Here is a 26733-nt window from a genome sequence, read left to right as displayed (position 1 = left end):
AGGATCTACAGCTAGAATTTAGTACTTCCCCCAGGTGGGGAACAACTGGAAGGTTACTATGAAAAAAGGATTTTGAAAGAGCAAGAAGGCTAGCCCAGTCTGCTCCAAACAGGTCTTGACCATTCAGTGAATGGAATGCAGCCAGTTTATTATAGATACTGCTGTGCATTGGCTCGCTCCGCTTTGCTTTACATAATCTGTTTTTTCTTCAGAAAGGAAGAAGGCAAAAGGACACTTTTTGGCTCACCTTGATTCTAATGTAACCCACCTTTTTTACATAGCGGGTATTTTTTCCTTTGTATGGAAGGACACATTATTCTGATCCTTACTGGCTCCTTTCTATGAATCTCAGAGTATCTCATTCTCTGTGGAAAGAAATATAATACTTTACTTCGATTATACACAAATCAATAGGATCCCAAATGCCTACACAAATGTATTCATACTATGTGTATAAAACAATCATTAACAAAAGTAATGGATAACAATGTTCTCTTTGGAACACTGTGAATATCAGGTGTATTTACAAATATATTGTTCTGAAAGTGGAAACTGAAGGTGATCCTTATTCACGAATTTCAGCTGTAATCAATAACTAGCACTGTCAATATTGCAAAGCTTTAAAATCCAGACTGCAATAGCACAGCACTACTGTTGCGCCACTTCTATCTTTATATAATGACAGTGTATAAAACAAAAGAAAGTATTACTTACAGAGATGCTGTCCATTAGTGAAGAAGAAGACACTGAAGACAGAAGTCTTCCATTTGCGCTGGTGGCCTTTTTCTCTTCATTTTAGTTTTGTAATTCACACAGTAAATGGAACATTTGTTTCGTGTGATTGGCTATGATGATTGACAAGCTTCTCTGGTGGGAATAGCTTTTAAAAATTATAATTTGCTATAAATAACTTGCAAATCCTTTATTTAAGGCTTTCTATGTTTTAGCTAGCTTGACATGACAGGGACGTAATCTCAAACTGCTGCACAGTTAAGTGGACTGGTTTGATCTTTTTTTGCCATGGACAGTTATCTTGAGACCATGTGTCTATATGCTTGTTCTCAAATTTGATTCAACATTAAATATGATTTTAGAGAACTTTGGCTTATGGGAACCAGTCTCTCTAAGCAATTTTAGGATAATTCCAACCTTAAGTAGGAATGTTTTAGATACTGAATACTGAACTGGTTTTCTGCAGTGAACAAAAGTGCTGACCAACAGCATGATTTGGGGGACTGAAATATTATAAAACCTGAGAGAATAAGTTGAAATTTTAATAAAATCTTATGACTTGTACAACTTCCAACATCTATATGAAAGTCAGTCAGATAATGGGCATTCTGCATTTAAGGATTCATAAGTAACTTCAAAGCAGCTCTGATTTTCCCTCTGAAAAATACTGATGCTTATTTTCAAAAATAGAGTATCAGAAGCTTGAAACATTGATGGATTCAAAATGCCATTTTTTACAACAAAACTCTTTAGATGGTTAGATGTTCTGTACCTGAGAAACCAGAAAAAGAAAATTAAAAAAGTATTTAACAGTCAAAAAGTGACAAAGACTATACATGTTCCTTCTTGTGAGTGCACGTGCTCTCTGTCAGGTTTCTCATTGTATCAAAAATTTGTAGATTGTCCTTGCTGGCCTCAGCATTTCCACAGAAAATGAATCTGAAAAAAGTGGTAAAATGAAGAAGAAATGAGGCAGAAAAGTGAAGCAAAATGTAGTGGAAACAGGAACTTCAGAACGAATTGAAGATAAAAGACTACCAACTTCTAGCAATATGCTGGGTGAAGAGATAGAGCTAAAAGAAAGTGGTTATTTCCTTTTTCAGCAAGCATGCACTGCACCTGTACAACTCAGGTAAGTGGGTTGCAAGCAGAGAGTACAGAATCATCCCAGAAAAGTGAATAACAGTGCAAATCAGAAAGAATGCAAGGACTGGCTACTCTTCATTTCTCTTTGACCCCTTTCTCCGCCTAAAATATCACTCTCTCAATCAAACAAATCAAATACTATAAAGAATGTGTTGTGGACAATGTTTTCAAAGTGATGTGTTTTATAATAAACAGCTACCAGGTTTTCTTACCAGGTAAGAAAAGACAAACCTAATAACAAGCACCACTTAATACTAACGTTACATAACTTATCCTAATATACTTTCGGTACGTTTATACGATTAATCTAATGAATGCTTAGAGCAACCATTTAAATTCTTTTATTTTAGAAAAGTAACAATAAGAGGCGGTTCTTTAAAAGCATCAAAAATTAGGAAAAATATTGCCAGCTACCTTTCTGCACCTACAAGTATCAGTTCTCTTTCACGACAAATCTCAATATTAGAAGATTCTGTTTTTTTAGAAGGGAACTTGCTAATAGATAAGAGAATTTTATGAGTTGAGTACCTTGGTACAGCTCATACTTGTTATGAGAAATAACTGCAATTTACTCTGAAGTACTAGGTGCTAAAACGCTGTCTTCCTGGTAATGCTAAAGAATTACGGGAAAATTTATATTGAAAGGCATGTCTGGAGGTCATCAAGTTTAACTTTCTGCTTTAAGCAGGGCTAACTTCAAAGCTACATCAGGTTGCTCAGGGCCTCACCCAGTCAAGTTTTGAAAATCTCAAAGTGTGGAGTTGCCATAACCTCCCTGGGCCAGGTTCCAGAGTTGCACCACTCTCATGTTGAAGAATTTTTTCCCTTCTGCCCAGATAATGTTTTCCTTGCTGCAACTTGTGCCCCTTGCCTCTTGTCCTTTCTCTTTGCACCTCCTAGAAGAGTTTTGGTCCTCAGGTGGTGGAAGAATGCTATCAGATTCCCCCCTCATCCTTCTCTTTACAAGGCTGAACAAGCCCAGGTCCCCCGGCCTTTTCTTGTGTGTCAAGTGCTCCAAACTCCTACCATCACAGTGCTCCTCCACTAGACTCAATTCAGTTTGCTGACATCAGTCTTGAACTGGGAACCTCAAACTGCACACTCCACTGCTGTTAAACTTGAAACTTCACTGCTTTCCTCTAACAACGCACTGCTGACAAAATGGAAGTTGGCTTTGCAAAGAGATCTGGGTAAGAGGCAGGAAAAGTCTTCTGGAAGAAAATGGTCACAAAGAACAGGAAAAGGAAAAAAAAAGGCAGTAAGAATGGGAGGGGGAGAAAGAATTTATTTCTTCTTTTATTTAAAGAAATAAAAACCCTATCCAGAATGTAGATATGCAATATTTCTGCTGTAGTTTTACAAACAACACGTTTGCTCTGCAGCCAAAAGGTAAAGGGCAGCCCTTTCTCCTGCCCCAGCTGCCCATTTCTACATAATTCCTTCTGTGGGCCCAAGAACTGGTCAGCTGTAAGTTAAATGAGATCAGGGTAAAAAAGGAAAAAGACAAAGAACATTTGGCTAAATCAGTTCCCTAGTTCACACTGTGGCCACCTGAACCTTCCCTCTGGTTCAAAGAGGAATCACGTTCCAGTGACTGGGGGAAGCATGCACATAATTCCTTGCATAGCAGTTTAAACTGATTGAAGACCTATAGCATTAATCTGGAAACTAACTTCCTGCTGGACAATGTTTAATGGAAGATGAAAACTAAAAGCATGGCACTATAATTCTGTTTCTCATTCAGGGTCAAATTATTTAAGGCTTTGAAGGACACTCATCCCTGCAAAATCCAGGGACTGAATCTGAACAGGGAAAGCAATACATCTGGTTGTTGAGACAGTCTGTAGAAGGAGAACCTGTTCTAGTCAGATACAGTCCATAAAGTATGAAGACACTGCTCAATATCTCCATTTCTACAGGAGAAACTTCCTGTGTTTTATTTCTAAAAGCTTTCAGGGTATTCAAGATAAATGAATGGATTCCGTCACTGGCATGTTACAGTTAATGCAACAGGTGTCAGGAGCATGGGACAGCTATGTAAGACACCCAAGATGGATCAGATGGATAAAGGCAAGGAAGGGTCAGTGATCTAAATGGGATCGACTCCAAGGAGGGGACAGTGCTGAGGCAGAGAATTTGTAGGTATCCTGAGACATTTTAAGAGCCTTGAACTCAGCGGGAATAAAGTAAGTACCAGGACATTTAGGTTCAAACTCAAATTAATTTGGCACACTTGATTTCTGAACAGGAACAACCCAACCAGTGACGGGAGAGTGGCTGTATCAAGAGCAGAGCCATCAGACAGGAGAACAGAAATCTGACTACTGCAGAAGTCTGACTGACCTACACCCACCACAACAAGCAGAACTTAAGGGCAAAAAGACAAAGAGATGCTGAAGATTCAACCCAGGGCCTCACAAACACACAGTTAGAGGCTTAGCGAAACAAAACCTTAAATCTGCTATTTTTCAGTGTGTCCATGAACTGATTTGAGCATTTTTTCTTGTGAAAATTAGTCTTTAACAAAAGACAAGCATGCTAGGCTTCCTGATTGTTTTAACACTACAATTCATATGCCTGCTTCGTGATACCTCTGATTTTCAGTTTCTGTTCCCAGTACACAAATATCTGAGAACTTGAGAAAAAAAGGGCATGTAGTGAGTGACACTGTAATGGCATCTAATGCCTGGCCTTTAGCTGCCACTCCAGAAGGACACAAGTTTCTTGGTCTCTTTTAGGTCCTGTGTCCTACCTGCTAGCCCTATGACAATATACCGGGAGGGGTGCCTGCCCTGAGTAAACTGGGTCTCTAAAAGCGCACTAAATGCCTATGTTTATGCAACTGAACTCCATGGTGAAAGTGGAGATGGGAGAGAGGATCCCATCTTTAGGAAAGGGGATAAAATTCCACAAGAATCAGGGAGGTTTGCAATATTAATATTGCGAGCACTGAAAACTGTAATTCCTTACATCCCCAGTGCAGACACAAATTGGAACATGCTGGCTAGCAGACCAAAAGCCAGATCAAAGCTACGCCTCCCAAACCAGGTACAATTTTTCATAACTCATAATACTCACTGGCTATCAGTAAGATGTTCCTCCAAAATTAACTACTCTAATCAAAATTTTCTCCTTGAGGTGCATGCTGAATGTTCATATTCGTCAGCTCAGACAGTTTTTGGCTGTCCTGTAAAACCTCATCCTCAACAGATTGCTGAACATATGAAATGTCCAGATGGTAGCTTCAGGAGTGCCTGCTCGCGCTCTGCCACAGCTCTGTTGTCTAGATAGCTGTCCATTGAAACAGTGTTAGGCCTAGTGGTGTAATCATAGGAAAAAATCTGTCCAGTTCCTCTTCTGTGTGGCTAACAGAAGCATTCCTGGACATTGTTTCAGGCCCTTCTACTCCAGAATTTCTGCAGAAGCTCCTGGGTTGATTTGACACTGAAAGTGACCCAGGAGGTCTCATCTCCTGTATCAGCTCTGGCAATGTCTTGTAAGTACTGGCGTTCTTCTTGGCTGGCTCTACTTCAGAAGGCCTGAACAGGAAGCTTTCCAAAGAAGCCTCTGGAGGAACGCACAGGGATCTACAGGGACAGGCTTGTTGTAATGACTACAAGATTTCTTTGTTCGCTGTTACCAAAACACAGCATTTCCTGACAATATTTAAAAAGTGGTCACATCCAGTATTGCTGAACCTGGAACACCGGCAACCATACAGTTACAAAGACATGTTGCTACAGGTGTGAAGCTGTACAGGGTGGGAGAGTACCTGGAAGACAGATTACTGAAGGATGCATCCTATGTACTGCACAGTTGCTGTGAAGCTCAGTTACAGCGTGGTAGCTACAGGAATAACTTGCCATGTTGACAAGTGGAGTTGTATCCAGATGAAGCCCAAGTAGCTGCCTTGCAGGCACACTCACAGTTACATGCCACACACCAAGCAGGTGAAGGGGAGGGGCCAGAGCACAACACTAGGCATGCTGAAAGGAAACATTTCTAGTGATCCTGGCAAAGCATGTATACCTCAGTACTTATCTAGCTTTACCATTAAAAAGACTCTCTAAATGTCTCCCTTAAATCAATCCTGCTCCACTTCAAGCCTTCTACCACTATTTCAGAGCATTTTCTGACCAGGATGGTGCTTGGTAGGGATTGACTTTGGAACAAAATCTGGATTGCAGATAAAAAATGACAGTAGGTATCATTACTGTAGATGGGATAGCCCCAGCAGGGGCACTCCTGGTTATCAACACAGCAGCAGCAGAGGTGCTTGCTACTGCCATAGGTAGTGATGGTAGAGGTGGGTGCCACTGGCACCAGCACTGCAAGATATAGGCACCACTGTCTGCAGTGATGGTGACAAGAGCAAGTACCATCACTGCAACAGAGGAAGTTCCTGCTGATAGCTGTGATGGGTTGGCAGACACTCTGCATTTAGCAGTGGTGTTGATGGTGACATGCACAAACAGAGGTGCTGAGATATAACTGCTGCTGGCAGCAGGGGCAGGTGCCAGTCCCGGCAGCAGAGATGACACTTAGGACTATCATATGAGCAGCTGTTTCCATCATCAGTAGTGGCAGCTCGCAGATCCTTGTGAGGTTTCAAATTCCCTTTGACACGACTTGTGTACCAACAGCAGTTTCATAGCACATTCTGGGAGAGCTCAGTTCAGAGGCTAGGACACACAGTGGTTCAAACACCTCTTTAGAAAGCTCTCATTTGTATTCCAAGAAAGCCATGGGACCCTGTGTAGACGACTCTGCAGGTAATGGCAGTGTTACTGATCTGGAAAGAGAGCTGCATCATGGAAATTACAAAATATGCATGAGCATAAAGTGAAAAAGCTGTCTGTGCTGCACCTTCCCAGAGCAACTAAAAAGGTCCCTTACAGAAAGAAATGAAATAGGACTGGAAAGAAAGCATGTGACTCCAATGCAGAGCAGACCAAACAAGCTAATCTAGAGATGATCCAATGTTATGAAAAGCTTTCAGGCTCACACGGAATAAAGAGGCAAGCACACCCTGGCCAACAGTAATTCATGGGGGAGCGGGAACTCACCGTGTCTGAATGATGAGACAAACTAAGGGAGCCTAGGGAGCTCATGGGGAAGACATTCAAACAGTCTCTGTGCCAGACCTTTGAAACAGCTGTCATGTGAGACTGCAAGACTGTGACTGCAGGACTCTTACGTGCCTGGAGTTGAAGGTGGTCCTGTGGGAGTGGAGAGCAGAAAATACCAGGCTTTCAGAGGTAATATAACCCATTAATTGAAGATCACAGTGGTTCTTTTACTATTTTTCTCAGGGCTGTTACTTTTATGTACTTTGCATGTATATGTGTAGTATTTAAGCTCTTTTACTTTTAAAAGATCACAAAGAAGATTTGCCTGGGATTATTATTGATATTACTTGCAATGTTAAACTGGAGATTAAAATTGAATTCATGTAATTAACTTGGATTAAACAAATGTTTCAGTTGTCAGAGGTGTCAAAACAGAGAAGGCAATGTGAATATTTAAACTGACAGAACTTTGGGCAAGGAGAATAGAGTATTAGAAAATACTCTGTTTTATCCACCTAAAACTAGATTTTATGCAGCACATCTATGCTTGAGCCAAACTAGATAAGATACTGAAGCAGCCTAGCAAGAGATCATAGCACAGCCAAATCCATTCACCTTGTTTCAGGGACAGGCTTTGCTGCCTACTGTGAGCAATGTATGGCTGTCACTATGAGTCTGGAGATGGTCAGTTTAAAGTCTGCTTGGATGTTCCTACAGTACATTTGAAGTTAAAAAAAAGTCCAGGACTGGGAGAATTAAAGTATAGAAAAGTCACCTTTGCTGTTCCTTCTGCTATGCAAATAATTTGAATACTGAGGCTGCCTGCACTGACACTCAACTCAGGTGACCAAACCCTGCGTCTAAGCAGCCAAGGCAGGCCACTTGGCCTGAGAGGAGCCACTCACGCTGTACTGCTAAGAGACTATGACTTCAATTCCCTCCAAGGGCCCATACATCAAAGCCTAAAAGATGTGAATCTTTGTTGCAACAAGTCTGGGATAAGCTAAGGGCTGAGAGCTGCTTTCACTTTTATTGATCAGCACTTTCTATGAAAAATATGAGATAAGTCCCCCTAACTGTGATCTAGCCAGTTGTTCCTCATTGTGTGCTTGGGTAGCTGATTTATGCCTAAATGTAAAACCATACTCCTGCTCTTTTTGAGTTGCATCCTGTTTGCCACATCATTTCTTTCATTTGCTTGGATCTTTCTGAATTCCAATATTCTCCATGTTGTAGCTTGCCCATTGACATTCTTATCTAAAAACTTAATAAATGAATTCTGTATTTCATGATCCCAGTTAATAAAGAAAACACTGAACAGTACTGGATCCAGAACAGATCCCTAAAAACTCTGCATCATAGAGCCTGCCAGTTTAATTATGAACTATGGGTTGTTCCATGAGTCCAATTTCCTAGCTAGTTTTGCACATCCAAAAATAATCTTCCCTGGCTTGCTTATGGGAATGTCAGGGAAGGCAGTATTAAAGCTCTGACAGAATTAAGATGATAGATGGCTAATGGAACTGTGTGCATGAGGGGAACAGGCAATAATATCCAGTATGAAGAAAATTCATGGTCACTTTGAAAGCCTATGCAGGATCATTCTTGCAGCAGAAGATAACAGATATATTGGTGCATGTGTCCCTGTCACCATGGTCTTGGATAGACAAGAACAGCATCATATCCATGACTATTTACTGCTAATTTTAAGGGACACGGTAATGGTCATGCACATTTGGTCTAGCCGTCAAAAACTGGCAAAATCAGTATAATCATGATCATACAGAATGCTAATGAGTATACACAAAATGCTAATGAGTATACAAATGCCAGTGAACTATTTCACTAGTTGGTGTTAAAAACTGCTAATTAACCTCAGCGGATTACCACAAGGTGCTTTTCTCAGATGGAAGCTTTCATGAACAGGGTATATCAAATTCTCCATGTACAATTCAGAGACAGGTGTTTTCACAGAAAGATCTGTTCAATTCATTCTTCATTTTTTCACATGGAGTCTAATCCAGTCAGAAATGGTTCACTTTTATTTGATTAAAACATAATTTGCACCACTACTGAAGAGTCCAAAATATTTCTTCTGTGGGGCAACAGTTGCATCCAAACATGGATTTGCTGAAACTCTTCAGGTGCCACAACACAGTAAAACAACCATAGACTAACAAAAGCAAAGCTTAAAATCATACTGGTTTGTAACAAAACTACATGGACTAAACAGATCTCTGCATTCATCAGCCAAATATTCTGAGAACCTACAGTGTGAGTGTCAGCACCCTGCTCTGTTGACCAGAGATTACCTTTGCAATTGCCTTGCGGCAAGGCTAAATGAGCTTTGAGGCAGTTTGTTCAAGTTTTCTGTGCAATTAATACACATTCTAGTCAGGAACAGAACGCTTTACATGCTGATATTTTGTGGGTTGATGTAAAGATACTGTTGTTACTTTATGGCTATTTTAAGATTTCTATAATTATTGAATGGATGCTGAATAACCAAAACAGTTCTTGTTTGTATATGGATAAATAAATGAGAGCAAGCTCTCCTACTGATCTACTCGTAGGGTATTTTTATTTTTTTGCTGAGAGACTTTTCCAGTTCCAGCTGAAGAGCCACTTTTCCCCCAGCATACATATGACAAGAACAAGTGAGACCATATTTGAAGAAATATTTCCTATTGAAAAGGCAATACTGTCCTCACTAACACCTCATTTCCACTGAAAAAGGCAGTGAATTGATCCCAGCGGGAGAAACCTCCAACCAAGGAGAAATTTTTTAAGATCTGCTAACAGCATTTCAAGTAAAACACACCAGAGGTGAGAACCTGCAGGTAGTGAGCGTTCCAATGACCATAAACAGTGAAACAGAAAAAGAAAACCTCCTAAAAAGGCCCAGATTGTCTAGTGAGGAGACAGAACATTTTCACGTGAACATTTGGATACCAGGGCTAAGAACATAGGCAGAACCAAATTTCTAGTGTTTAATACTCACATCTTTAATGCTCTGACTACTGACTCAGAGAGGTTGCCAGGCTCACCCCTGGCATCCTTAACTCAGGAACTTCCCTTTCCACCATCAGCCCTTCCCCAGGTGAGGGGGACAAAGATGGCCCCATCACACTCCATCCCTTCACAGGTCACTTTAAAAAGAGTTTTTAAATAACTGTGCCACTGAGTCTACACTGCACCCAAAATACCTAGATGACATTTATTCTCTAGAATGGAAAATCTCACCTCTCTTATCAATTTTCACAATAAACTAAAAAAACTACAATCCTCTATTGTCTCTGAAGTACTCCTCCAACAAGACAAGCTTCCTCGTTATTACAAGCAACATCAGAAAAGTAACCTACAAATTACAATATGTAGAAAATGCCACAGATGAAGATATTTTGCCTCCATAAAACCAGAAGTCATCTGAAATGCTCAACAGAATGCTAATGCACACCGGCCCCTCAAATATCAATTATTTGTGCTCTGAGGACACTACTCATGATCTTCACCCAGCCCGTCAGAGAAACAGATCACACTTTTGAAAGAGCCACATGGACACTGTGTAAGGAATGGCTTTCATACAAAAAAAGTCCCTCTACTCATCATATACATTTCTGTCAAACACTATCCTAACCTAAAATCTATACAAAAAAATCCTCAAACGATTTACACCCTATACTAGAATGCCCTACTTGGGGGAAAAAAAAAATTCCCAGAGCCATCCCTCCCAGTTTTCAAACCACCTCCCAACCTTGCTAAATTCATCATCAGAAGTAAATTTTTTGAGAGAAAGATCATATAAACCTTGTCAAAACCTTCCCTTCCTCCTTCCTGTGAGGACCTTCTATCCCAGCCATCAGCACTCCCACACATTTTCCTCACACACTGCTTTCCTGGGGTGTTGTATCCAGTATACCAATCACTCTCATTTATCCTGTAGGTGAAATCAAATAACCACTAAGACCAGAATGAACTTGCACAGATAAAGCACAAAAACATCCAACTTCCAGGAAAACATTTCTCACAAGGCAATCGCTCAGTCTCTCGTTCTCAACCCTGATCCTCAAGGGAAACCTATAAAACACCCTCTCCCCACACACCTAGGAATGAAAATTCATAACTTTTTAAGATAGCAGACAACATGAAGAAACTGCTTTTTTGCCACAGTATAATCTCCCACACTTTCTACACTACCCCCCGTCCACATCCCACAGGCTGTAACCTCTTTCTCTGCCCACATCTAAACTAATAATTTAAACCTGCCAGGAAACGTTCCTTCTTGTTCTCCAAGATGACAAGTATCTTATTATTTCTGCTTTCCTCCAAATTAATATTCCCTCTACTTCTACTTCACACTTACCAGCTGCATTTTTTCAAAGATGATCTAGCTGATAGATATCTACTCAAAAGTCTGAGGGACCTTCTCAATTCGTGTTCTGCTTTGAAACTGCCACTTTTATTTCAGGCATGAAGGTGTTTTGTGTGCCTGAAAGCTCTTCTCTTTTTCAAACCACACTAGTTGGTCTAATAAAAGATCCTACCTCCTTAGACATCATGGCCACACCAATGCTACTATGTTTTTATCAAAACATAGTATGTTTAAAATCAAATCATATTTATATTCCAAGTAAATTTCTAGTTCATATACAATGTTTCAAAATATTCTTTTGAATCCATGTTTTTCCCAATACCCTTCTGCCAGCAAAAGCTGGAGTGATATTTTATCAGTCCACTAAAAAATTCTCTTTTTACCAACTTCAATCCGTTACAAGTCATCAGTATCCTCAAGGAAAGGTTTGGAAAATAAAACAAGAAGTTCTCATTGCCACTAGAGAGCAAGATAAAGCCACAAAGACACAAAAACTCTTAATTGTTTCAGGCTTAATATTAGAAAAACAGTTCTCTGAATCCACAGTCTTCCTTAACAAATCAGCCAGCTCCCCCCCGCTCCTTGATGTGAGAAATTATGACCACACTTAGGTTCTGGGAAAATAAATATGGATTAAAACTACCTGGAAACTCTACTACCAAGTGAGAAACTACTACTAACTGCTATTCAAACACCTTTAGTTTCTCAACTTTCTATTGCTAACTACAACTAACTCCAGCTGCCCTGAAGTATTCCATGAGATACTGAGATGACATTTCAACATTCTCTCGTTCATCTTTTTCCCTCTGGAACCACGCTTTCTGCAGCAACAGTAGGCCAAATCTCTGAAGAGTGAAACAGCCAGTACACACACACTTCTGTTCACTCCTGAATATTCACATGTTTACACAGGCATGCAGGGTCACAAACTTACTAATAAAATGATTTGTGCATTTAAGATAGAATACATATTTCATAAAACATTTGAACCATTGTATAGGAGGGGAGGACTCCACTAACCAAACACTTCCCATTTAAAAGCCTATCAGTGTGTCTACATTCGACTTACTCTTCTTTTGAAAAATGACCTGCACTCTTACCATCGTGATTAGAATTTCCCAGGGTCCATGGCTCATCTGAATCGAAGTGAGTATCTCCTCCTATTCCCGGTCCAGGAAAGTAAGCGTGAGCTAGGAATCCACCTTCTCCATCAAACGGAGAACTGTCTCCATGGAAACCAGAAGCAAAAAATATCATAATATCTGCCTCCTTCCTGTCATTTTTAATTTCATGGTAAGGGACCTCTTCAAAGGTAAGTGGTGTCACTCTCTGCCAAACATCAAATGCCTGACGAATAGCTCTCCTTGTATCAATCTCTCCAACCTTGGGGGTATAGTTGTGTACACTGCGTAAATGAGAAAGAAGGGTTGTTTAAAGGTACAAGATTTCATTCAAGACTTCTTATTACAATTCCAATACCTAGTCATTTCTGCAGAGTCTCCATTCCTAGAGGGTCTTTATTTTTTGCAAAAATTCTTTTGGGCATGCAAATTTTTGGTTTTGCAAACTAAGTTACCAACAAAACAATAGCCCTGATCTGAAGTCCACTAATGCTAACAAGAATCTTACCAATACTTCGGTTGATCTTGCATCATTTCCCAAAAGTCTGATTACCTTCCAAATTATGGTGTAGAACGCTAAGTAATTTGAAAGTTTAATTTGAAAATGCTAATTACTTCAGATTTTGTCTGAAAATATCGTGCTAAAATGGAATCCAGAATACGAAAAAAAGATGGTTACTAAAATTCTTTCTGAGAAACAAACCTATCAGTAAACTATATAACCTTACTTATGTGAGCAGTTCCATTCTAAGAGCTCATGATGAGTGATGGACCTGCCAGTTTTGTGCAACCCACTGCATGACAGTTGATAAAGAGCTAATTAACAAATTAGTTTAACTGAAATTTAACTGAAATCTCACATAAACTTGAGCTTAAAAAGTGGCATTCATGAGAATTTTGTGTGCATGTAATATGCTCAAAACCTACTAAACTTGGCTTGGGTGATATGAAACATCTATGCCATGGAAACAACTTTCAGTCTTTATAGAAACTGCCTGAATTTAATTCAGTGATTGACAAATAAAAGACCCTGTAATACATTTAGTGGTAAACTGAGATACCACCACTTGAATGTCACACTACAAATATTGAGAATGGAAAGTTAAACAACTGTTAGTTTAGAAATGGCAAAAGTGAAGCCATCTGCTCACCAGCTTACTGTGGTTCTGCATGCACAATAAGTTATTTTTTAATTATTTGATTATATACTAGCTTTCCCTAAAATCTAGAAAAGGTCAAAAGTAAGGTCTGACTCCCAGCCTGTCACATACATAAGGTGGCCCTTTATAGTTTGAGTTAAAGCAGTAATTATTGGTAGCTTTGAATTAGTCCCCAGAAGTAAGCATAATACCTGTTCTCTGATGAGTAACATAGCTGATTGAGACAATATTGAAGTATACGCTCCACTGGGTAAGCGGACCTGTCTCTGGAGAAACAACTGCTGTCAGACCATTACATGAGGTCAGCAAGGTCAACCTTCTTTCCTGGTAGTGGATGGTGAACTCGCAAAGCAGCTAAGGAGGTACAGCTGCAATTCAGTTAGGAAAGACAGTCTGGTATACTCGGCACAAAGGCAGGAAGATTTCCATAAAGCCAAGCTGAAAACCTAGTCACCTCAGCTAAATGGGCTTGTGTAGCAGCAACTTTCCTCAGTCTCTCTGGCTGGAGGTCTGCCAGTCCACTCAGATCATCCTGCATCCACACTGCCAAGATGATGGCGGTGCAGTGCCCCACTTCTGGCAAAACAGATCCAGGAGTATCAGCAGAGGCCTATTACTCTTCATTACTAAGTGCAAGGGTCCAGAAACCAGAACTGCTGATATAGGCAATATGCATGCAAACACTGCTTGTTGAGACATGAAGCATGGAGATACATATCCAGATAGCCCCAGGACAAGAAAATGGAGCACAAGAGATTGATCTTCCCTGTATGATTCTAGAAGAAACGCTTGCTAAGACTTGTTCAGTTGGGTACTCTGCAGGATCTGAAGAGCACTGCCAGCACATGTAAGTTGGGGGTGATATGCCCATTTCAAAAGCTGACTGATTAACTCCATGCTTGGGGGCAAAGATCTCGCCTGTCCTGGTAGGACATAGATATAGAATGCTGTACTGGAAACTGCTTCTCATAAGTTGAAGGTGCCCTCCTGTATATGATACAGGAGCATCTCAAGCTCCACAGAACTGATATGCGAACTTTGCCTGCCCAGCAGGTCAGCAGCCTTATTCTGAGAGAATGCTACCAAGCATTTTCCACCTTAGCAAAGGAGGCACCTGTGGGAATTGTCACAGATGGTCTGGAGGAAAGGAATGGGTTGCTTTTGCAGGTATTAGCTGAGTCCTCCCACCAGACAGGGGAGAAGCCCTGTGAAGTGAATATTATTTCCCTACAAGGACATAATATAAATAGATCAAAACAAAGTCTGCATGCAAATAAGGCACAACCTGGTATGTGACAGCATGGAGGTGAAGGGGGTCATACAGTCCAAAGCCTTTATCAAGTCCAGTTGCTATCAGTCTAGCAACTGGAAGACACAGGCAGACGTATACTGTAAGGACTGCTGGAAGTTCCTAGAAATCTACAGTGCTACACACAAATGGAAAAACACTTGAAAGAAAACAACATTTGCAGTTTTAAAAGAGTGGAGAAAAAAAGCCTGGAGTACCAGGTGCTGATAGCGCTGGCAGTGGGATGCAGCCATAAACAATAATAAAAAAAGAGAAATATGCCTGTAGGATGCATGTGGAAAGGTCTTTTCCTTCAGGGACAGAGAATTACTAACAGCTTTATTCAAAGGCCATGATGACCTCATCTGTATTGCCATGCATAACTTTGGTTATCCTGTTCAAGGATTCCTTCATACCGGAGCAGATGCACAGAAGTGCTACTAAGATAAACAGGAGAATCAAGAGCCCATTAGACAAGAAGAAGCTGAAAGAGCCAGGCCTGTTTCACTTAGCAAAAGGGAAGGCTGAGAGGGAATCTGGTTAGCATCTCGAAACACTGGGTGAACACCAGAGGGGGAAAAACAATGATTAAACTCGTTGGCTATGGACAAACAAGAATAAAAGGGTATAAAGTGGCCAAGAAGAATCCTAGGCTACAAATGAGTAGGCTTAGAAGAGGCAAATTCTAGATCACACCAGAATCTGGATAAAAAGAAACCTAACAGTTATTAAAATATCTGGATTGACTTCTGAAAGGGATTAAATGATATACAACCCACATTCCCAGTGACTTGTTTTCCAGACCTGTACTACAAAGAGAGTTTGTATTCACAGCCTTTTCTAAGATGGGAGTATAAACCCTCTGCTCACATCACAAATTCTGAAGTTCACCCGTTAGTATTTATTGTAGAACCCGAACTGCAGTTTATTGTCATGGAACCTGACTGAATGCATTCTCACCTAAACACTAGAGTTCTGACAAAGAGAAATCATGTGTCTGTCTTCCTGTCTTCTTCCTAACACTTCTCCCCCAAAGCTGGAAGACATGAAAGACTGTCCAGAGGAATGTTACTGGGCAAGTCCATGGTGAACCAGATCTCCAGGTTACTGTGTATTTGCACATTTTAACACCAAAAAAAACCCAGCAATAATTTCATTATCTGTCTTCTTACAGATCACAAGACAAAGAACTTCACCAACTAATCTCCAAATACTGAGTTTTGGCAGTTACATTATAAAGTCATTGTAGAAACTGTAGTTCCCAAGAGCTATGTCAACCAAAACTCCACCATGTAATTGGTTCCTAACAAAGAACAGATACCAGCCAGGGCCCTATGGAGTTTTGAATCTCAGTATTAGAAGACCATGGATAAACAGAGGTCAACAGAGTCCAAGGGAACGATGAGATATGACAAACCACTTTGCTTGGACAAATGTCCCTATCCCAGCTCTTTAAGTCTCCTGTTGTGCCCACTGTCACCTCCTTCCTTTCTGCTCCCTCTCTTGCCTCTCAGATATCTCACTCCACATTAGAGAAGACGCGTAACGACAAGTAGCTTGAAGACAGAAGAAGATATTCACAAAGATTAGATATTTTCAGGTGAGCTCAACCTCCCTAAACTCTCACCGTGATCCTGAAAATAGGCCTTTGCAGAGGGTGCTTAGAGTGATGAATATATGCCTTTCCTCTGGAAAAGCCCCTGTTTTGACTATGGAAGCAGTGAAGGGAAATGAGCCTTCTCAGGCTACAGTCCGTGCTTACGAAATCCTCCCCTTTAGTCTCTCCTACTTACAATCCCTCCTCTGAGCTCTCTACCTATGGCTGTTTACTCATGTTCTTCCTTACAGTCACTGACCATTCCTTTGTGAGTTTTAGAGGACATTCAGAGTCTTCTTTTCCTGTCTTAGCCTTCTATTCTGGCTTCTGATCCAACATGTCCATTGACACTGATCTTCCTAAGTGTCCCAAAGTTGCGCTTCTAGCCAGAGCTTAGAAGCAGCGCTTTGCTTGCATTCTCCTTGTCTGCTATAAGAGACCCCGCTCTTCTTGAAATCATACGTACTTCTGGCTTCCTCAGCTCTGCTCTCCTTTGGTTATCCTACCATTCACAGAACTCCTTCAGTGTTCCTTTGAAGAATTCACCTCCTCCCTTCTCACAGCTCTCTGCAGAAGTACCCCCTGATTTTCTTTCTTTAATATCATCATATCTGTTCCTACACATTCAGTCATCTTCCCCTTGCTGGTGACTCAGATGTCTACCTCTTCACTACCTCCTTCTGTCCAAGCTTTGCTGACCTCTATCTCCTCCTCTATGTCTACAGACCTAAGTTTTACTCCTCTGCAACCCATCTTCCATCTCCAAAACATTAAAAGACTATTCAGGTACTTTCAGCTAGAGGTTTTTTTTATATATATATATATATATATTATTTTGCAGTGATATTCTTAGTGTCATTTCATTTGCATCATTCAGCAATTCTCTTTCAAAAGCTAAGAGTTTAAATGACTCAAGCAAAATACGTATCTGGGAAACAATGACCACTAGGTAACACTTTTCATTTTACATTAGTAGGCCACTTCAGCATATAGCCTCAGCAAGCTACATCTGGACTAAAAGCAAGAGCTCTATGACAGGAGCAAAAGGAAAGACTCTTCAAAAATAAATATTCAATAAAATGTTGCTACTTGGTAGGACAAACGGTAGTGGCAGAACAACATCAAACATTTAGACAATGGTGCTCCTTCTGCTTTAAAGGTAATACTTCCTAAGAGGACACAAATGACTTAAAGGCTGGAGTCCTGCTGTCTGTCAGTGTAGCTTCAGTTCCAAAGATTAGATTATATTGTAATTTAGATGTCTAAGAGAATGGAAAGGTTCTTCTGGGATTTTTCAACCAAAGTTACACATCTGATGGCTGGGACTTAGATATCTTTGCCTATCTGTTGTTTTCTAATTGAGAACATACTTCTCAGATATTTCAGTGCTCTGAAAACCTTCCCCAATGTACTGCATTTCAGTTCTTGAAAATGTTCAAAAGAAAATTCACTTTTTACAACTCATTACAAAAATCAAAAACATACCAGATATCTTTTTCCAAATAAAAATGGGGCTATGGGGAGGGGAATATACCTGTAAGTTATATGCTTCTGCCTCCATTTTTGTCCAGTTAGTGCATATCGCTTATTCCTCCGGCTACGGCCTAAGTGGGGATGATCTGGAACTCCACATCGAGGCTTCTTCATCCACCTGGAGGGAAAAAATTAAGAGGAATGCTCACTAAGAGTTTGGAAAAGAGATTCAAAACAGCTAAGGGTGTGACTGCAAAACCTCCTAGAAATGACCAATACAGAAACCAAGAAGGGCTTAGTCCTCCCTCTGTGGGGTTTATTTTCTTTGCACAGGACTGGAGACACCCCTTCTGCTGGCAATCCAGACAACTCAGCACACAAAAATGCTGCTTTTTTTCTTTTTTTAATGTAACACAGATACCAGATAAGGTAGCCCTTGTTTTGCACAACAGCTTAATGATGATAATGCCACAAGAGACCCAGATGCAAGTTGCACCTCTGTGTGCAGTGGGATCAACATCTTCTATCAACTCTCCATTTGTTACAGTGCTGCTGTGCTAATACGTAAAAAAAAAAAAAACAAAACCCAAAAAACCTCCAATGCATTATTAGCTAAATAAGACTGATCAAGAGCAAACAGGACTCTCCCACCTAATTACTAAGGCTTTCACCTGTAACCACAAGAACAGATCTCTCCAGTTGGTGGGTCACAGTCCTCAAATTCCATTAGATCCTCCCCTCTAGCCTCTACTCTTTTGATGTCAGTCACTGACATAGGAAACTCTTGCCACTATGTCCAAGTTGAACTGGGAGAGCAAAGGATACTCTTCCTTGCAGAAGTATCCATGCACTATTATCACAGACAGTCATGCCCCCTTCGTTACTTCCTTTTCTTCCAGGCCTAACGTATTTTATTCTTTCCTGTACCAGCTTGACAAGGAGAAACAAACTGTGACCCAGATCACCATCCTGCTTGCTGGTTAGGGCAGGCTCCAGAAAAGGTCATAGATGTAGTTTGTGTAGGAATGAATTTTTCTGTCACTGTATGTGACAGGGGAAAAAGGAGACAGGAAAAGAAAAAAGGAACTACAGGCAGCGGTCTCCAGAGGTCCCTGCACAGCAATCTTCTGTCGTAGCCATATTCACTCATATTTAGCAGTGCAGCCCAGCACAAGAGCTCAGAGCCCAGGAATACTGAAAGTAATTGTTGGTCACAGCTTCCCCAAGCACACAGACACTGCTCTCAGCCTCCTACTTGGACTACAGCTGGAGACATTACCACTGGCATTCCTCAGGTCATTTATGGATTTGATCATCAGTTACACTGATGACAAAGGCAAGTGTCTTACTGTGACATGAGACATTGATGATGAATTACAGGATACGGTACGCAGCAGCATGCTACAGCCCAGTTACACTTGAGAAGAGCATCATAGCCAATACTGGCAGATTTGTCATGCAGGACACCAAATTCTCTCCCCTACTCTCAGCACGGCTTCCACTTCCTACCTGCCCTGGGGCAAGTCTTGGCCTGCAAATACAGGCTGTGCTTCATCAGCTGCAGCCAGTCAATATCAATGAGTCCACATATGCCCACTCACTCCAGCCTAGACAATGTACATCTTATCTACCAAAATACCAGCCCCACTTCTTCAAAGGGAGACTCTCTTCCCATGACCAGTAGGTGGTTTACAAGATGAAACCAGACAGGATAAAAGGGACAATACCAGGGCTCAGAGTGGACAACCATTTTGTGCTCTCTATTGGCTGACCTCATGGGGCCGGAGTCCTCCCATGGTAGTCTGGATGAGGTCAGTAAGTAAATGGCAGAGGAACAGAAGACTTGTTCCTAGAAAGATACCTTCCCTCAAACAGCCTCAGAAGAACATTCATTCACAGCGCACATACGTGTTTCCAGTTCAGGCAGCAAAACGGTTTGCCTAGACTCTGTCAACTTCCCGCATCTAAAAATTGCTGGTGCTTACAAGTTTCAGGGCAGTCATCTGCCATCTCCCTCCTGCCAGAAAAGGACTCCTTTCCAGCCCATTCAAATGAGAATGTGTCCATATGGCAGCTATTTCCAAGCATGGTCCTGCAAAATAATACTTTTGCTGGACTCCAAGAAAATGGGGTCTGTCATACTCCCGGATTCAAGAGAGATGTCTTTGAAGATCCTCATACATGAAAGCCTCCTTACAGGAAAAGGAGGCGCAGTGATGAGTGCTATCTCTCACCTCTAGGAACACAGACCTCCAAGCTGCCATGGGTCTGGGTCCCACTGGCCTCATGCTTCACTTTTGCTATGCCATGTTCCCCTTTTCTTTTGAACCTCCTACTTACCAAGAAACTACCCCAACATTAAACATGACAAGCAGTTGGTGGCCCTACTTTTATTTCAGTGCTCCTTCCCTGTCGTGTCTTTCTAAATGTTTCCAATTTTAATAAACATTTTTATTATCCGCACACAGTGTTTTGTTTGCCCAGTCCTTCCTCCTTGAACCTGATCTTCCCTGATTAGCTACAGAGGCTCTCTGTGATAGCTTTGCACATTTGGTGAGCTGTAGATTTTCATGCCATTTTCCCCTGTAACACCTCTGCTTCATTCTGCAGGGGCTGTCAGTCTTGAATGGTCCCACCTAGTCGCTGGGCCTCTCTCCTTCTCACAAAAGGTCTCCTTTGCCTCCCTCAAGAGCTTCTCCCTCTTCATACCTCAAGCAGTGGCTAAGCATGAAGGTCAGGCAGCTGAAAACACAGGATGTTCTCAAAAGGACATCACTTCTCTTGGGGAAAGCGGCAGGGTGCCCCCAGTTTCTGGCGACAACAGCATTGCAATCTGAGAATGTCAAAGATGTATTTCATCATGTAGGGTCCTTGTAATGACTTGGTTGCAGTACTCCCCTGGTGGAAATCTGGAGCCAGATGATAAGCTAGAATATAGGCGCAGTTTCCAAAAGTGGAAAAAAACAGCAAAGAGGAAAAGAGACAGCTTATAGTTGGAGCTTGTAATTTGGGGGGTGGGGGGTGAGCAGGGAAGAGAACGACGGTCGAGTCAGGCCAAGCACGGTGTCTTTCGTGGCCTCTCTTTACTCCCCTGGTTCACAGTGAGGGGTACACACAGGGGTGCACAGGCCCCCTGTCGGGGCCAGGCTTGCCAGTGCTGTTCAGACTGATGTGGGTGCTGAGACTAGGGAGGGCCAGACATTCCCCGGACAGACTTCAGGAACTGAATACACTGAATACACGTCTAACAAAGCTGAGCCAACATAAAAGACAAAGACATTGCTGTTGCCCGGAAGCCACCAGTCATATGGTAGTGAGTTTTCAGGATAAGCTTACACAGACTGTAGTTTGAATTATGCCTTCATCTCTTCAGCTCAGTAAAAATGCCAGTGAACAATATTCTCAGCACAGCCATTTTTTCCCGCTCTTTATTTTGCCTCCATGTTCCACTCCCTTTCCGATGGATGCCTCAATTTGAGAYAGATTGTAGAAGGAGTTTCCTGTAAGAAAAGATTCTAGTGCAGAAACCTCCCCAAGAGCTTCTACAATTACATTAGTTTACTTTTTCAACGATGGCCTTAAGTTCTCCAAAGCACTTCTTTTACACTTTAATTGCCCAAGTCAAGGAAAATTTCTGGTTGTCCTTTCCAGAAGGGCCTACTGCTGACTCAAGCTCACCTTCTTGTCCACCAGGACGCCCCAAACCTCTTCTGCCATACTCATTTTAGGCCTCCCTAGCCTGTCGAGCTGCRTGGGGGTTATTCCCTCCCAGGGCTTTGCAGTCGTCYTTGTTGAACTTCATGAGGTCCCCATGAGCCCCTTTTTCCAGTCTGCACAAGATCCCTCTGAATAGCAGTCCTGCCGTGCACCTTACGAAGTGCTCCTCCACCAATGTGGTGTCATCTGTGAACTTGCTGAAGGTTCACTCCATCCCCTCCTCTGTGCTGTTAATGAGGACATTGAATAATATTAGTCAGCTAATAAGTTTCAGACCCCTGAAAAATGATACCAGAAACCAGCCACCAGTGGAACTCTGAATGGCTTTGCACTACCCTTTGAGCCCAAGGCTCCAGMCACTTTTTCACCTTCTCTTTCCAGCCACAGGAGCAATCAGAACACTACACTTAAGCCTCRTTCTGGTAAATAGATCTTTGGAGAGCTGTGAAAGAAATCAGACCCTTCTGAAGAAAATGTTTCAAAATAGATAGAACTAAGACTCAAGAAGGGGAAATAAACTGGCAAGCATGCTAAGTAATGCAGTCTGTAAAACTCTTCTGCTCTGTGTGGGGACATCTCCTGCAGAAGAACAGGCACACTGTAATGGTGAGTAGATGGAGCTATCCTGAGGTAGACAGTGGGAGACTGAGGCAGTGGTCAGAAGCTGGAAGAGGAGGGATGAACAATGGATAGGAGGGGAAAAAAAATTAACCAGGAGTTCAGACAAGGAGTGGAACGGGGGCAGAGAGGCTGTGGGATCTCTGTCCTTGGAAGTTTTCAAGACCCTACTGGACAAAGCCCTGAGCAATGTGGTCCGAATTCTGTGCTGAGCCTGGTTGGAGTAGGAGGTTGGCCAGATGACCTCCCAAGGTGCTCTCCAACCTGAAAGGTTTTACGATTCTGTCCTCCTAGTCACACCACGTTAGTAAAAGTTATTTTATCATATCTTTAATACTATTCTCTAGAAGAGAAAAAGGTAAGAAGGGAATGTTACAATACAGACATGGATGCATAAGACAAATCACCAGGATTTTACAGGACAGTGCTAGCAACCCACTAGTAATAAATAAATTGTCAAGTCCCTCACACCTCAACATCTCTTCTACGGACAAACACTTCAGGCACCTTTCCAACAGTTGTGCTATGCCTCGCAAGGGCCTTGTTTGCACAAAGTCAGCTCCCACCCAATGATTAGCTCCAAGCTATCTCAGCCTATTTCAGCTGTGACCTGGCCAACTGTGAACTCCCTCAGGGGTAACTACATTCCCTGCTTGTGCCCCAGCTCCATGACAACGTAAGGGTGCCAGGCGGCACACGGCACCGTTCCAGAGGCAAGCTGCAGTATTGGCTCTCTGGGGCTTAGGGGCTTCCTGAGCCAAAGTGCAGCTGTAGCTTGGGACCATTTATCTTCTTTAGCTGAGCTTTTTGCCAGACACTCGCTAGTGAGTCCTTTCCTTAACCCTTTCTTTGCTGCTGGGGATTTACAGATACACCTCCCATCTGAAACAGCAACAGCAAAGAGAAGTACTTAAAGCAGGCCTCAGGTGTTGAAAGATGCTTAGTAAAGGCAGGCACCAATAGAACTGGACACTCAAAAGGTCTGCTTGGTCCTTTTTAGACGTAGGCTACAGCAGTCCTCCAACTTCTTGGCATGCCCAGAAATACGCCATTTCCAACAGCACTGCTGTCCAGCTCTTGTCCACATACAGCTGTTTTCCCCGGCTCGGGCACCAAGGCCTCCACACGACTCCCATCAGAGGAGGAAGGGACCTCTCACAGTAGCCTACCGCTGAGCTGGTGGGAGCTGTACGCTTAAACTCCCTGAAGTAAATAACAAAATTACAGCCGTGCCTTGCAACCCAAGGGCGGGGACCTATACAGCAGGCTACAAGACACAACTGAAGACACACCAGTCAGGCCGAACACAAGTAAGATTATTTCTTGGTTCTCTTCATGACCACGTGTTTGATCCTGTGACACACACAGTGTTCACCGCTTTTGTGAGGCGCTAATGTGTCTTCTCTCCCCCGTGCGCTTCCATCGCTATATCCCTGAGAAGAACCCATAGAAAATAATTGTTGCACTCTAACAGGTTATAAGGAAATTTTAAAGGGCTAGAGCTTAGGACCTGGGCAGAAGTGACACAAAGCTTAATCACTGCAATCTCCAAAGTCATAACACAGACTGCAATAACAATCCTAAGCTCAACAAGTACCTGAGCAAACTCAAGAGCTCTCCGAGCCAGTCTGGCTCAACCTGCTCTCCTCTGGCTCTGCTTCACTGTGAGGGTGACAGAGGTTGTGGAGCCTCCGTCCTGGGAGATATTCAAAAGCCATCTGGGCACGGACCCGGGCAACCTGCTCTTGGTGACCCTGCTTGAGCAGGGGGGGTGGACCAGATGATCTCCAAATGACCTCAGCCGTTCTGTGATATGTAAAGCTAGAACAACATTGCCTGTGTAACGGATACGAACTTCAGCGTTCTGCCTCAGAACTGAAGCCTACGAGCAGGCCCGCAAAGCGGCACAGCTGTGCTGGCTGGCAGCACCTGCTTACGGGCTCCTCCGGGCGCTGGAAGGCTTACAAAAGAGCCCGCACACAGGTAGCGGGGGTTATTGCCACTGCTTCTGTGCTTAAGTGAAGGAGCGCTCCAAAGCTCTGTTATTAATGGAGGACAGATCTCAGTTTGAAAATGCCAGCTTTTAGAAGCATTTCATTTTCAACACCTTGGAAAAGCAAACAAACTGGCTTTCTGTATCCCTCAATGGAGAACAAGCGGCTTCTGACGTGAGCTGACTGAGGGAATGTTACGTTCGTTGGAGAGGCGCCCCCAGTCCACGACGACCCCCCGCTGACCAATACACTGCTTGCTTTGGTTTCTCCCTCTTCTTCTGTGTCTTGAAGGCATGCAACCAAACACCTCTGAGCTTCCTGTTACTGGCTTACTTTGTGGCCCCTTCCTTTGTGCCACCGTGTCCCTTTTACCAGCAGAGAGTGTCATGACAAGAGAGAAGAACCACCACGGAGAGCACATGTCAGAAGGGTTTTTAACGGAGTAAGAAAGGGTTGAGGGAAAAGTCCCACGCAGTGTTTGGTTGTTCGAGTTTTCTTTTTTGCTCACAAGATGCCTCCCCACCCCAAGAAGCACTACTAAGACCTTGTCTGGATTGTGCTTTAGTCAGTGGGTGCTCCTCGCTACTCCAAAACATCAGGAGACACATTCAGCTGACACACCTTGTCCAGGTAATCAAACAGCATGAAGCAAGTCAGGTAGCGGCAACAAACACCACCTCCACACTGCACTTCCCGGTACATGCTGAACAAGCAGACCGAAGGCAACAGGCTCCAGGAACAAAGGTCCTCCAGCCCAGGTGCTCGATGCCTGCGGTTCAGCAGTGTCAAGAGACTGCTCCACATCACAAGGAACAAATAACAGATGGCATCTAATGTCCAACAAATGGCAAGTATTTGACACCTAGAGTAGCCTTGGCTATCCTCATCAGGGGACTACTACACCTCACAAGGAGGAAGGGTGTTCACTCATTACTCTAGTTCTTCACAGAGAGCATCTATGCAGAGCCACAGCTCCAATTACTTAAGAAAGACTTCTCAAGAAGGCATTTCTCTAGCCAGGATTTCACCTAAATGCAAGGGGAGATGCGAATGAACACAACCCTTGATTCATGCTTCACACGTGTACCAGGAAGGGGGATCTACACACAAAGAACTGTCTTTAACAAGAGCTCTTCCTAACGCTTGGAAACAGTACTCCTGGCAATAAGATGAAGCTGGACTTTTCCCTCGTGTTTTGGTTAGGGACACCCTTTCACAGTCTTCAAGACTTCTGTGACTGGCTGAGTTAGTCACATCAAGCACTTCTGAGGGTTTCTGCCACCAGCAATAAGAACTCAGGCCATAGTAGAAGGTAATTAGACAGGAAAAGACAAAAACAGCCAACATTAATCTTACTCAATGGTTGTTGGATCCAAAACTCCTGTTACTGGGATCCCGTAAAACTGCTGCATAGTGGCAACTGCAGACTGCATAGCTTTGCCCAGCTGCAAGGCAGGCATTCGGCTGTCAGATGGAAGCAAATAGCCATAAGTTTTCAACCAGCCCTGAAAAACAAAGAAACAGAGCATAAGAAGCTGCACAGGCAGTTGTAAAGTCTACAGATAAGAACATTTCTTCCCAAGAAAAACAAGACGGGACTACGCAGCAAAGAAATTCAACACCCTCTCTTTTCTTGTTCCATTTGCTGATACCATCTGGTAGCAGGGAAGGGATAAAGACCCAGGTTCACAGCATCTGCCCGGACAGGACTGTCCAGGCCAACCAGTTACAAATGGCTGCAATGCCCACTGAATAACTGAGGCAGACGTACGCCTTTGGTACAAAGCAAGCTTAGAAAATGCTGGGTAAACTCCGACTTGTGTGTATACTGAGGCCCTCACTTCTTCCCAAGACCTCCTCTCCACCCTGTCACCTGGCCAGCACGAGATTTCTCCTTCGCCACAGCAGCACGGCCACAAAACCCCACTGCCTACCTACCGCTGCCTCTGTACTGCCACGCCAAGGAAACAGCTTCACAGGCCTGGCCAAAGCCAGCTAACACTGCAGGACCAGTATGCCCAGCCTCTGTCCCGTACTCCAAAGACAGATCTCTGCCRYTGCAAAACACAAGCCTCCTGTTCAATACACCTTACTTAGACTGGGGGYACTAGATCCACAGAGATCCTCTATGGAGATGGGCTCTGCAAAGGTGGAAGTCCTTGCTTCAAAGGGATGAGAAAGAAAGTGCACCACAGGATCAGAGCTGTGGATGCCAAAGACAGTTACACGGGTTCAAAAAGTAAACACAGAAATTCATGCCGGGGGACGGGGAGGGAAGGCATGCCGGGCATCACCACAGGCATAAAAAAAAGCCAAGCTGCAAAACCGCTGGGAGACTGGGCGTTTTGTACTGTTGCCTCGGCATCTGATGTTGGCCTCTGCCAAACACAGGATACCGGCACGGATGGGCCACAAGAAGTCTGAGCAAAAGCAGCTGACCTGGTTA

General features: G+C 42.8%; 1 protein-coding gene across 18 annotated transcripts in view; it reads right to left on the bottom strand.

The window, feature by feature from the left end:
• LOC112961640 (matrix metalloproteinase-24-like) overlaps nt 1-26337 on the bottom strand; it is a 28708-nt gene extending 2371 nt beyond the window's left edge. The window contains exons 1-9 of one of the 18 annotated variants that reach the window (XM_026057009.1): nt 26226-26337; nt 25644-25792; nt 21637-21902; nt 21295-21458; nt 20668-20867; nt 18020-18136; nt 13792-13866; nt 12420-12724; nt 1511-1671 (exon numbers count right to left, since the gene is read on the bottom strand). In XM_026057009.1, the coding sequence (XP_025912794.1) occupies nt 1610-1671; nt 12420-12724; nt 13792-13866; nt 18020-18136; nt 20668-20687 (579 nt within the window). In that variant the 5' untranslated portion in view covers nt 20688-20867; nt 21295-21458; nt 21637-21902; nt 25644-25792; nt 26226-26337 and the 3' untranslated portion in view covers nt 1511-1609. The other 17 variants (XM_026057010.1, XR_003252073.1, XM_026057007.1 and 14 more) reach the window with 17 other exon arrangements.
• Between the last annotated feature and the right edge of the window lie 396 nt (nt 26338-26733).

This window comes from Apteryx rowi, unplaced genomic scaffold, assembly GCF_003343035.1.
Source record: "Apteryx rowi isolate R43461 unplaced genomic scaffold, aptRow1 scaffold_1351, whole genome shotgun sequence".
Taxonomy (NCBI): Eukaryota; Metazoa; Chordata; class Aves; order Apterygiformes; family Apterygidae; genus Apteryx; species Apteryx rowi.
This window is presented reverse-complemented; position numbering and strand designations above follow the sequence as displayed.